The sequence below is a fragment of the Acomys minous genome, assembly GCF_964271855.1.
Source record: "Acomys minous genome assembly, chromosome: 10".
Classification (NCBI taxonomy): domain Eukaryota; kingdom Metazoa; phylum Chordata; class Mammalia; order Rodentia; family Muridae; genus Acomys; species Acomys minous.
The window spans coordinates 96984294-96998176 of record NC_140491.1 but is presented as its reverse complement, the minus strand read 5'-3'; the positions used below and the strand labels follow the sequence as shown (position 1 = coordinate 96998176).

General features: G+C 37.0%; 1 protein-coding gene across 1 annotated transcript in view; it reads right to left on the bottom strand.

The window, feature by feature from the left end:
• Positions 1–13883, bottom strand: part of PSMD14 (proteasome 26S subunit, non-ATPase 14) — a 91172-nt gene that overhangs the window by 72239 nt on the left and 5050 nt on the right. The window contains exons 2-3 of the mRNA XM_084799407.1: positions 9507–9674; positions 7344–7395 (exon numbers count right to left, since the gene is read on the bottom strand). Coding sequence (XP_084655533.1) covers positions 7344–7391 — 48 coding nt within the window. The 5' untranslated portion in view covers positions 7392–7395; positions 9507–9674. The remainder of the gene's footprint in view (positions 1–7343; positions 7396–9506; positions 9675–13883) is intronic.

The window sequence follows — 13883 nt, the reverse complement described above, 5'->3', positions numbered from 1 at the left end:
CAGCAGGCTGGCATGCATGGCACTGGAGCAGTAACTGAGGGCTTAGATGGTAAGACAGTCACTAGGAGGCACAGAGAGTGACATGGGCTTTTGAAACCTCAAAGCCTACCCTCAGAAACAAATCTCCTCCAACAAGGCCACGCCTCCTAACCTTCCCCAAACAGTTCCACTAAGTAGAGACCAAGCATTCAGATGTGAGCCTGTGGGAGCCATTCCCACTCCCATTCAAACTGCCACAGATGATGACACACGACTGAAGTCTTAGGACAAAAAACACAGAAGCAGGAAGATAGTGAGTTCCAATCTGAGGCACCTATTTCACCTAAGAAAACCATAAAACTAATGGTGGCTGTCATTTCTCTGACTTAGTGATGCTAAGTATCTTTTCATATTCATGTGGGCCATTCTTAAACTACAAATACTCAATGTGCTCTTTTTTTTCTCTTTCTCTGTCTCTCTCTTTCTCTCTCTCTGGTCTTAATGATTTGCAGTTCTGCTGAAATGTGCAGTAATTTTTTCTTTTTCTTCTACTGCTAGTCTTTAACTCTGTCTTTTGGGAAAAGAATTAGTAATACAGCTAGCCAGGCATAGTGGCACACACTTTTAATCACAGCACACAGGAAGCAGAGGCAGGTGAATCCCTGTGAGTCTGAGGTCAGCATGGTTTACATAGAGAGTTCTAGGGCAGCCAGGGCTACATTGAGAGAGGGTACCTTAAAAAAAATTAATGATACTATCCTGAGCTAGACAACTTGTAATGTGTAGGTTGTGCTGCCCTATCCTAAGGGTGCAAGTACATAAAAAGTTTCTTTTAAAAACAAAAGGGAGAGGCAGGCAGATCGCTGTGAGTTTGAGGCCAGCCTGGTCTACAAAAGGCAGTCCAGGACAGTCAAGACTACACAGAGAAACCCTGTCTCAAAAAACAAAACAAAACAAAACAAAACAAAACAAAACAAAACAAAACAAAGGGGTTTTTATGTCTGGCCTTGTTTCATTTAAGTTATGTGTTTAGCGGTCATGGTGGCACACACAGGTGGGTTTATGGAACCCTGAAGTCCACCTGGTCTACGCTGCAAGTTCAGGCCAGTTCTAAGTATACCCATCTTATAGCATATGCTGGAAGTTCATTCCTTTCAGGCTGAATTAGTCAACATTCCATGGTATAAATATACGCTACATCCCATTTACCCATTCAACTGCCGGAGGACATTCAGGCCGTTTCCATCTTTTGGCTGTTACATAACTGTTGCTTTTAAATAATAATTTCAAATATGATGTAGTCTTGCTGTCAATTCTTTGGTCCTATACCAAGAAGCAGGACTGAAGAACCATATTGAAATTCTATCTTTAATCTTTTGAAGACCAGCCACACTGTTTTCCATAACAGCTACACCATTTCATGATCTCTGACAAAGTTCAAACGTTCCAATTCCCCATTCCTAACAATGCCTACTTTGGTTTGAACTGATAATAGCCATCCAATATTGTCCAAAAGTATAAAGTTTGATTTCCTATGTAGATGGTTCAACCCACCTGGTACATACTTTGTACATACTTAAGAAAGGAATCTAATTTCCATTTTCCCATACTGAAAGCCACTTAATTCAATGGCATTTACTGGCTTTATTTCTACTTCACCAGTAATGCCACCTACATTATAAACCAAGTTCCCAAACATATATAGTCTATCTCTGGACAGCATCTTCAGCAAATGGTGCTGGTCAAACTGGATAGTTGCACGCAAACGAATGAAAATAGACCCATATTTCCCTGCAAAAATCTCAACTCCAAATAGATCAAAGGAAGGACCACAACATTCAGTTGCCCTGAAACGGATTTTTTTTTTTAAAGAAAAGAAAATAGGGAATAGTCTTGAACTCACTGCCAATAGCACAATGAGAAAAAAGGAAACCAACAGCACAGACACTAAGAGAGCAACAGTTAATAAACAGGACCTCATGAAGCTGAAAAGCTTCTTTACAGCAAACAAACACTGTAATTCAGGTAAAGCAGCAGCCTATAGAATGGGAAAAGATACTTATTAACTGTACTTCTGAAAGAGGGATCTGGAATATATTAAGAAAAATAAACATCAAAAAAACAAATAACTCAATTAAAAATAGGGTATAGAACTAACTCTCAAACGATGAAACACAAATGGCTGAGAAACCCTTTTTAGATGTTCAGCACTCTTAGCCATCAGGGAAATCCAAATAAAACTACTTTGAAATTTCATCTAACCCAAGTCAGAATGGTCAAGATCAAGAAAATAACTGATAGCACATGATGAATAAAAAAAAAAAAAAGGGAACACTTCTTCATTGCTGGTGAGAGTAAAAATTTGTACAGCTACTACAGAAATCAGTGTGGTGGTTCCTGAGCTAGAACATTCTTGGTCATAGACCCAAAGGGCTGCACATCCTACTACAGAAACACTTGCTCATCCATGTTCACTGCTGCTCTGTTCATAACAGCCAAAATTGGAAACAGCCTAGATGCTCAGCAACTGGTAAATGGATAATGAAAATATTATAAATGTATACAATGGCATATAATTCAGCTCTTAAGAAAAATGAAATTATGAAAGTTTCAGGTAAATAGATAGAGCTAGAAACAATCATCCTGAGTGAGATAATCCAGACCCAAAAGAAACACAGTGTCTTCCAGACACAACAGGACTGATGCACACATGAATTCAGAGACTATGCCAGTACCCATAAGACCTACACGGGATCCAGCCAAACAAGGTCCAGGCACTAAGAGGAGCAAGCGGACACTGGGTCCCAAGATGTTATCTGCAGTTGATACGCACTGGCAAAAGGAAATCTGCTTTCTCCAATGGAGTCTCACTGGGTATATCAACCACACTCAGGGGTATAACCATGTCCAGGAGTAGTAGCCAAAAACCAAACCAAACAACCCAGTGGTGTTATCATAAACTTTTTGTTTCATTTTACTGTTTTGTCTTTTTTGTGCTTGTTTTAATTTTTGGTTTTGTAGGTTTTCAGTTGTGTGATTTCTGTTTTTTTATTCTTTAAAGAGAGAAAAGAACATGAAGTTAGGTAGATAAGGAAGTAGAGAGAATCTGGGAGGAACTGGGAGAGAAAAAACAATCAAAATATAATGCACACAAAAAATCAAATTAAAAAAGCGGGGTAGAATACTTGTCTAGCACTTGTGAGAATGTGGTTCACTTGGGAAAGGGCACTATGGGTAGGCCAGCAGACTCAGCAACCTGAACAATTCAGCTCAGTATTCAGAATACAGTATCATGAGAGTAAATGGAGTTAATGAAATAGAACGTAGGCGCCTGAGTTATTATTTTAGAAAGACATAAATAAGGGAAATGTAATGGCAAGTTGCCTGGGGTTTGTTTTAAAATACAGTACCTGAGACTGAGAAAATGGCTTGATAGGTACTAACAGTAAGTACTTTGAGTTCAGTTCTCCAACACATACAAAAATTGCCAGAGATGGACGCACATGCCGCTAACCGCAGAACTGGGTAGAGAGGCAAGAGGATCCGGGGCTTGCAAGCCAGTTGATCTAAGAGCCAATCGATGGGCTAACAGGCTCAGTGAGAGACCGTCTCAAATACTGATGGGGAGTGGGAGCTAGAGATGACTCAGCACTGCAGAGGTTGGCTTGATTCCCAGGACCTACACAGCAGTTGACCTCTTCCGGCCTCCAGAGGCACTACACAACATGAGCCATAGACATTCCTGCAGGCAAACCATCCACACAGACACAACACAAAATGCATCTTTAAATCAAAACAAAACAAGGTTGGGCCCCAACTCTTTCTACCAGGCTCCCAATCTACACCACAGGATCCAAACAAGGCTACCCGAGATAAGCTTCCTCTGCAATGAACTGTAAGTGACATCATGGCAGGATATCTATACCAGCCCACCTAAGGATCAGAAAACATGGTAGAAGACAGGATAGAAAGAATTTAAGAGCTGTAGGGCTGGAGAGATGGCTCAGTGGTTAAGAACACTGAATGCTCTTCCGGGGGACCTGGGTTCAATTCACAGAACCCAGAACCCACATGACAGCTCACAACTGTCTGTAACTCCAAGACCTAATACCCTCACACAGACATACATGTAAGTAAAACATCAATGAACATAAAGTATAAATGAAGAAAAAAAATAAGAGCTGCAAGATTAAGAGATGAGCTGCAAAATGCTATATTCATGGCACACCATAACTACTGTAACCATGGCATCACAGCAGTTATGGTTGCCTGCACTGGGCCTGCACAAGGCTAACCCTGTCATCAGTTCAAACATGAATGAGAGGGAGCTGACAGATCATATCCCATCCTGATTGGATACTGGTGAATTCAATGTCTTAACTTTTGTTCCCACGGTGAACCATCAGGCTTCAAAGGTGGTGTGAATGCATAATCACAAGACGGCCCCTGGTTACACGCAGTAGTTCACAGACAAAATATGAAGACATGAATGTGAGGGAATGAGAATAGAACATATATATGCAACTATCAAAAAAATTAATAAAAGATTATATATGTGTGTGTATATATATGTGTGTGTGTGTGTGTGTATGTATACACACACACACACAGAGCACCAAAAATACTCATTATTGACCTCAAGAGTGTGCGTCCACACACATGCATATAGTACACACATTACAAAAGTGCAATATACACATATACAACTTTACAGGCAGAGAAAGGAGTCAGTGGAGATAAGTAAGCTTTCAAGAGGTAGGATCCGCTGAGAAGATGTAAAAGTTAGCCTTGGAAAAGAAAAGTAATCATCCAAGTCAAGTATCTATGCAAAAGTAATAGTATCCATTCAAAGTCAAGGAACTAGAATGCACGAAAACTTACATTTCTTGTCAAACAATCAAGGCCAAGTAATTTCAAATACAATGAAATATCACTATTGTGACTGAAACTCCTGTATTATTTGTTAACTCTTCCATTTAAAACAGAAAAATATAGACAACTATAAACACAGAGCAAAGCCCATATGTCCTCTGTCCAGAAGCCTAATACTGGATCATTTTTCTTGGCAGCAAATAAGAAAACCATCAGTATCACAACTGGGGCTGTAAATGTCTGTCATGACAGAGGCCCTCGGTTCAATCCCCAACACTACAATAAAACAAAATACTAGCGCTAAATAAGAGCACAAGAAACATTCAAATGAAAACCTGAATTATTTCCATACAAGTGACCAGGCTAAGACTGAAAACAAATCCTGGTTATATAATGTGCTCTTCTGAGTTCTAAGCACAAAGCCTCAAAATCTTTGGACTTTCCTAAAGACAATGTTTGCTATGATAATAAATTATTCTTTAATGACTCTTAGGTGGCATCAGTTAGCCACTCAAAGACCAAACAAGATCAACTATATGACTTACATATGGGAATTTTGAGGTTGAACCATTCTGAGGAAGAGAAAGAGGCTGAGGATTGGGCCAACTTTTGATCAATGGCATTATCAACCAGCCTAGGTAATGAGAATTCAACAAATACCCTTGATACTTAGGGCCCACTGAAGCCGGTGGAGCTTCCTAGCTGGTGAACACACTGACTTGCAAAAGGAAAAGAATTCATCACCTAGTACTTGAAAAAAGAGATACCATAAAAATAAGAACTCTACAAATCACTCCTCGGAGAGCTTGCCATCTCACTAGAGAAAGGAAATATACGAAATAGTAGATTTTTAAGTAACACATATTAAAGTTCTAACGAATACATAAACTGAGGACCTTGAGGCTAGCTAATAAAATCAGAAACAAAGGAGAGATTATTGGGCAAACATTGAGTTTTCCACATTCTACAAAGGTGTGCAGAGATGACTGTGAAACAATATATCTCAATCTGCAGCCATTGTTTCATGTACAGTAATTTTTCAGAGCAGATTTGCAAGGTGAATAAATAACATACCTAACACCCAAGGAAAGTTACTTTGGTATTCAGATATGATTCAGTTTCAGTTAAGAATTCTACTAAGGAAATGCCTTAATAATTCGCACACAAATTTGTACTATCTCCATGACAAGGAATGAATTATGTACACAAAGAAAATGAAGTATTATGATGAAACTGGCTAACAATAAAGAAGCATGAAAAAGGCACAAAACTAACAAAATAAAAAATAAGTCCTCATGTCCCCTGGAGGGGGAGACCTGGTGGCACTCAGAGGAAGGATAGCAGGTTACCATGAAGAGACTTGATACCCTATGAACATATACAGGGGGAGGTAATCCCCCTCAGGAACAGTCATAGGGGAAGGGAATAAGGGGAAAATGGGAGGGAGGGAAGAATGGGAAGATACAAGGGATGGGATAACCATTGAGATATAACAAGAATATAATTAAAAAAAATAAAAAAAATAAAAAATAAAAAATAAGTAAGTCTTTTGCAGCATACAATAGAAAAAAAAAAATCACAAAAACATGATACCTTGCTAAAAGGTATTATCAGTGAAAACCATGACAGGCCCAATCAAGATTCTTACAGGTGTGCTTTTAAAACACACAAAAAGACACTTATTGAGTTTCAAAACTTAATGTTTTTCCTCTAAATACAGCTTAATTTGAATGAAAGATGACAAAAATATACTAATATAGGAATGCGGGGAAAACTGGTAACCAAGAAAAAAATGATGCCTAATAACCTCAATTATAAACTAAGGAAACAGATTACCAGAAATATAGTCAAAACCTAAAAAGGCAAAGCACTGGGCCTAGTGAACAGTGCTAGAGCCCTTGCTTAGCATGTGTAAGGCCTGGCTTTGGTTCAAAACAAGAGAAAGTCCTTAGCTGAAGACAAACAGATGATTTTCTGACTGATCTACCTAGAAATCAACTACCTAGTAGTAGTGACCAAAATAAATAATAATAGCAAAACAATTGAGTGATCACTTAATTGCAATTAACAGCATAAAAGAAACCATAAAACATCAAACTTAAAGGAAAAATAGCTATTATTAATTAATTCATCGATGTACCACAATTACTAGCAGAAATGGTCAGAGTTAAGACTGCATAAAGAGTCAACGGACTGGCTTTCTGGATCTATTAAAGTGTGTTGAGTTATATTTTACATGTGTAATATAAACTCATTTTTTTTGAAAACGCAACTTTATAAGCTCACATTCCTCAAAGTTTTAAACCAAACATCAAAAAATTCTTACTTCTAGGAGAAAAGGATAAAACTGTTTCCAATGTTACTTCATGTTGTGATTCAGCAACCACCAATACGGTGGCCCCTTACCATGAAGGGATCTGTTGGTTCTTTCTCTTTAGATAATTACATAAAACCGTGTTGCTTACACACTAAGAAACCTTCTGCATACTAACCTGGCCCAGTCCAGGCATACCTCCTCCAAGTCTAAGAAGTCTGTCCATATTTCTAGAAAACAGAAACAAAGGAAAACGTTCCTAAGCACAAAAGTGTTTACTCAATTGCTATCTATATAATTCACCTTCAGTCACTCAGTATGTCAAAAATATTGGTGGTAATTACAACACAACATCAGACTTCCTGTTAATTAACACCACATATTAATTCAAGAAGCTGTCTTCCATGCTAATTAACAGACCTTATTTTACTGCTTTGGTTTTAGGTTATCCCCAGTTTTAAAGACAAGCAATCTTAGCATACTTTCAAAACTTTGCTATCCATAAGTTAATTATATTTTCTTATTGTTATCTAATAAAGCACCTGGATCGGGGGGAAAGTGCCTAGAATGCTTATCATATGTATGATTGAATTTCCTTCAATTTGTTTAGTGTGTACAAATAAAAATCTACACTTTTAAATTAAATTTTAACATCCTCATTAGTAAGTGCTGTGCTAATTAACTTACAGCTTGTCAGTTATCATCAAAACTACATGTGAAAGACATTGTAAGTAGATTACGAATCTCTGAATTAGCATCAAAGGCTTTTTAAGGATGAACTCATTATATTAAAAGAAAATACTAAAAAGATAAAATGCATTAAGATAGTGTTCTAGAGCCTATATAGATACACTTATTTCAGATTTTGTAGTGCTACACATCCCTTCACAGCTGCTATTCTCAATCACAATTTTCAAAGTTAATTGTTCTAACTTTGAGATGCCAGTTTATCTTCAGTGTCTGGATAACTAAAGAAGATACTCACGAGAAGCTCACAAAAGAAAAAGGAAAGACATGGCAGTTGTACTTACATGGCCTCAGATACAGAACAAGGAGTCAAATTATTCAAATGAATAGCAGCATTAAGCACATAAAAATTAAAACAAAGTTTTTTGTTTTATTTTGTTTAACTTTAAAACTACTTCTGTGCCTTAAAATTTGTCTTCTTCCCCAGTGTATCTTTTAGATCATCATAAATTATACTCTAAACTAAACACTAAGAGATTAGGAAATTTTGTCCATGCTTTACTGATTAAAACTGCTACAAACTGAACATCATTAATGTATTTAAATCATTACAATTCTGCCCTATTATGTTTCCTGAATCAATTGGTAACAATGACAATCATAAATCGCAAACTTTATTTAAGTCTGCATGCAGAAAGGCACACAAACGGTAAGCCATGGACACTTCACAAAGTGAGCACACTGGTTGATATAACCATCGCCTCTATCAAGAAGCCACATGAAATGCCTCTCCAGTCTCTACCACTCCTGACAGGTAAGATTCTGGCTCCTAACAGTACAGAATAGCTCTGTTGCTTTCAACAGAAAATCACAGATTTTTTTTTTTTGGTCCAACTTTCTTTCACACAAAATGTTTGTAAGATTCACAACAGATGACTTCATCTGTACAAATGATAAGGCAAAAAAAATTGGTATTTCAGACAAATCTAATCTTCACTACCATACTTATCTGCCTAATTACAATTACAAATAACATCTCCATCAAGTTCCTCAACTGAAATAGTCATTTAGAACAATTCCTTTTAAACAGTCCTGTGTACTTTAAAATATCAAAGATATTTTCTCTAAAATGTATTTCCAAAGAAGAAAAATTCTTTTGGACCATTTCAAGTTCACAAAACTACAGAATCAATGGAGGCGGCAACATACACTTCAGAATACATATACATATATTCATACACTTCAGAATACATATACATATATTCATTCCAGGCCAAAGTCGACTCCCAGCTGTGTTAGTTTACCTACTTTCCCTGTGCTGTTTCTGATGACATTACACAGACTCCAGATGCTGTGAATATACATGAGCGATGTGGGGAGCAGAGGGAAAGAAAATCTGGCAGGTCAAATTTGTGTTTTTCACAAAATTAGATGTCTCAGCAAACAGGAAAAGATATTTAACAAATTAAAACACTTAAGATGAACACATTTTATAAAAATACTAACATTTGGAAATGAAATATATTGATAAATATTCTAAATCACACAACTCCTAAAATCTGGTTATCACACATATTCATAATTTGATGCCTGTTAAAAAATAATAAATTTACATAGCATCTATTATATCCTGGAATACATTCATAAACCTTACCTGTTCAGTAAATAAAATTCTTAAGATGTTAAGCTTCAATTTGTTGAATCTGACAAATTTCTTAGTAACTTCAATTCTTGTTAATTCTGGCAGGGATAAGTTTTCAGAAGTAGTTTTTTGTTGTTGCTGTTGTTTTGTTTTTGTTTTTGTTTTTGTTTTTTTCTCTCTCTCTCTCTCCTAAAAAAAGCAAGGTACTTAATTATTTTGAAAATTGAGAACATTTTACATCTGCTCCCTCCCACCCCCAGAACAAAGAAGAAGCAAAATTCTGCAAATGAAACAGGTCAACATTCCCTCAGTGCTGGAGACTGGCCCCAAGGCATCACCCATGCTAGGCAAAAACCCTCATATCACCAGCTCTAAAGCCTAGTTTTAGTACTTAACCTCTTGAAAGCATGGACTTATTTACCACCCAGGCAGAGATTATTCTGTTACTTTGTATTTTTGTATTGCACTTTTTCCATTGACTTTGAGGACTGACCTTTTGTAGCTTTCAATAATCCCTGAGGTCTCTCAAATAATAGTATTTACTTATATTTTTTTAAAAGATTCATTTTATTGTATTATCAATATGGGTTAGATACAAATTTCTATACTTGTTCACCTAGGACACTACCAGTGTTATTTTTCTTTTATCTTGATAATTTGGCCACCATAGGTCTCTGCAATTAGTTCATCATTTAATTATTCACAACTATGATGAAAATAGTAAGAAAATATAAAGTGCTAAGAACTATATAAAATGCAAGAAGGAAATAAATTATAGCAAGACTATCATCCTTTAATTCATACTGCATTGCCCAAAGCATTGGATAATCTTTCAAAAAAAAAAATGCAGCAGATCCTAAACTACACAATAAGGCTCTGTCAAAAATCACATCAAAACAATGGGCTAGAAATACTATTATGTTTCTCCTTCCCTCTCTGAACACATTTTAGAACTTAGAAGTTTATATTTTCCCACCCATAATTGCAAAGAAATAAACACTGAGGGAAAAAGTTTCATTCCTTCTGCAGATCACAAGTGAATGCAAAGTAGCAGGCACTCTCATCCCTGGTAATGATAGTGAAATTCAGGCCACAGATCAGAATATTAAGTTTGGTACTACTGACATTTAGAACCATGATTTTGCTGTGGGGCTGGCCCATGTATTACATAGTGTTTAGCAGTATCTTTGACCACTATACACTATATGTTAGCAGAAATAACTAACTTGCGACAGTAAAAAATGTCTCCAAACATTGATAAATGTCCCTTGTAAGGGCAAAATCACTCTGAGTTGAGAAGCACTTCCATAAAGAAAATCTGAGACTATGAATCTTGAGATGACAGTAGCCTAAGTAAACCTTTTCATACTTAAGAACCAAGATGTTCTGGAAACAATTTGGCAGTTGTTCAAAAATTTAAACACAGAATTACCATGAAGCCCACCAATTCTATTGCTTGCAATATGCTACAAATGATTTAAAACAGGCCAGGTGTAGTGGTGCACAACTTTCAGCACTCAGGGAGGCAGAGGCCAGCTTGATCTAAGAGTGAGTTCCAGGATAGCCAAGGCTCCACAGAGAAACCCTCTGTCAAAGAAACAAAAATCAAAAAACAAAAAAAAAAAAGAAAAAATTTAAAATAGGTCTTTAAAATAAGACATGTACATGCATGTGTATTGCATTATGATTCATAATAATAAAAATGTGGAATCATCCACAGGATGATTAAACAAATCACATGATGAATAGACAAATTTTATCATATACACATACAATAGAATACATGTATATTATATGGCTATAAAAAGGACCAAAGTAAAAAAAAAAAAAAAAAAAAAGGACCAAAGTTATGATACAAGTTACAACTTGGCTGAACCTGAAAACATTATGTAAAGGCTAAAAATGTAGCCCAGCCAGAGTGCTTGCTTGCCTTGGTATGTAAAAGGCTCTGAGTTCAATCCCTAGCACAAGAAGAAAGAAAAAGAAGGAAGGGAGGGAGGGAGTAGTGAGCCAGGCCTAAGAGGTGACAGGTCACATGTAATGGTTTTACCTTCCAAGTTGACATTACCTAGAACCACTTAAGTCGAAAAGGGTCTTAATAAAGATTGTGTAGATCAGGTTGGCCTGTGCAGGAAGTCTTGACTGTCTTGATTGCCTTAATTTATATAAAAGCGTAAAACCAGAAGCTGGTTTGGGGCCACAGACTGGGTAAGAATAGAAAAGGCTAGGCATACACTCATTCCCTCCTCTGTTACTACCTGTCGACGTGAAGGGACTACCTGCTTCAAATTCCTACCCGAACTTCTCCAAAATGATGATGAGTGTAGTGTGGATTTTTAACATAAAAATAATTAAATTTTCGCCTAAGTCAATTTTGTCGGAGTGTCTTCATCACAGCAACAGAGACGTGTGAGTCTATTTAAATGAAGTACACAATAAGTCTATGAGGTGGATGTAGACAACTGAAGCGCACAGCATTTCCACACATACTTGGCTCTGGTGGGCTCCCCAGCCCTGTCCCATCTTCCCTTTCCCCCATCTGCACGGCTCCTCTCCAGCTTACACCACTCTACTCCCAGGGCTCCCTTTCCACTTTTATGTTACATTTGTTCTACTAACCTCCCCACTCCTCCTTTCTTAACACCCCACTGCCCCCACCTCATAGGCCTTTCTACTTTCCTGATCTCTAGCTACATTCACTCTCACATAAATACACATTTATAAAAATTAGAAGCTAAGATCTGTATATGAGAGCATGTAATAATTGTCTTTATGAGCCTGGGTGACCTTGTTTAATGTACTATTTTCCAGTTCCATCCATTTTCTTGCAAATTTCACAATTGTACTTTTCTTTAAAATTTAGTAAAGTTCCACTGTATGGTGCACATTTCCACTGTCCATGTATTCATTTGCTGCTGGACAGTGAACCTAGTTCCATTTCCTTGCAGTTGGCAGCAGGGTAGCAGTAAGTACAAATATGAAGTGTTCCTGTGGTAGGACCCAGGATCCTTTGGCCGTACACCCACGAGTGGTAGAGATGGGTCTTGGGGTAGTTCTGTTATAACACAACACAACAAACAAACAAACACAGATTTCCCTAATAGTTACACCAGTTTTCACTTCTACAAATAGTAAGTTTCTCTCCCCCAACATTCTCATGAGTGTTTGTAGTCATTATTGGTCATTCAGCCTGGGTGATACGGAACTTTAAAGATTTACTTTGCTGTTTCTCTGATGGCTAAAGTGCTGAAAACTTTTTAAAATGTCTATTGACCATTTGTGTTTCTTCCTTTGAGAAACATTTGATTCAACTCATGAGCCCATTTGTTGACTGGCAGCTTTTTTATTAACAAACATTTACTTTATATTTTTAATCTGTGTGTGTACACTGTGTGTGTGTGTGTGTTGTGTAGTTTTGATTTTTTGGAATTCACATCTTGAGGCTCTTTATATATTGCAGACAGGAACCCCATCTGAAGTACAGCTGGCAAAGCCGGTTCTCCCATCCTGCACACTGCTCACTCTGTTGATAAGATTTTTACTATTCAGAAGCTTTTTTATTTCATGTAATCCCATTTGTCAATCCTAATTGGTACTTATATATCTAAACACAAAATGTTTTACAATTGAAGCAAATATGAAGGCGCTCCTTCCTTCAACGAAATCATGAGCTGTCAATGTTTTTTAAAAAAGTATTATAAGTGGGAAGATAAAAATCTCTGGAAATGGTTAGTAATAATATGGCGATTCAACAAGGCAACTATACTAAACAGTGCAGAACTACATACCAACACACACACACACACACACACACACACACACACACACACACACACACAACTAAAAATGAACCTACATTTCCTCACTTTCAGAAATTTTTGGCAGTCTTGAGAAAATTGAACCTAGAATTTCTTCCATGCTGGGCAAGCATTCTATTACTGAACTATACCTCCAGTTGCTATAGAGAACTTGTCTTCACAAGAGACATATATTCCAGGTTCATCACAGAAAATAGTGAGCAGTTAATCACACTCAGTGTGCTGCCCATCTGAGTTACCTACACTCTCAAAGTCAGAAAAGTCCAAAATAAACACTTACATTTGTTATACACCTTATTAACATCTCAAATATAATCTCACAATCTCTTCATTTTCTTATCTTTAAACTTAAGATGATCTAAAAGAATAGGAAATAAAAACAGCCCACTGGGATAATGGTGACGACTACTTTTCTTAGCATACAGGGTAAGTGCTGTCACCCAGCAGCCATAGAGTCAGGAAGACAGCACTGGTTCTAATATCATCAGTAGTGTATTCTTCAGACAGTTACCTTTCCGCCTCAATGTTCTCACCCACAAATGAGAATAAAGAGACCATCTGTTTCATGTCG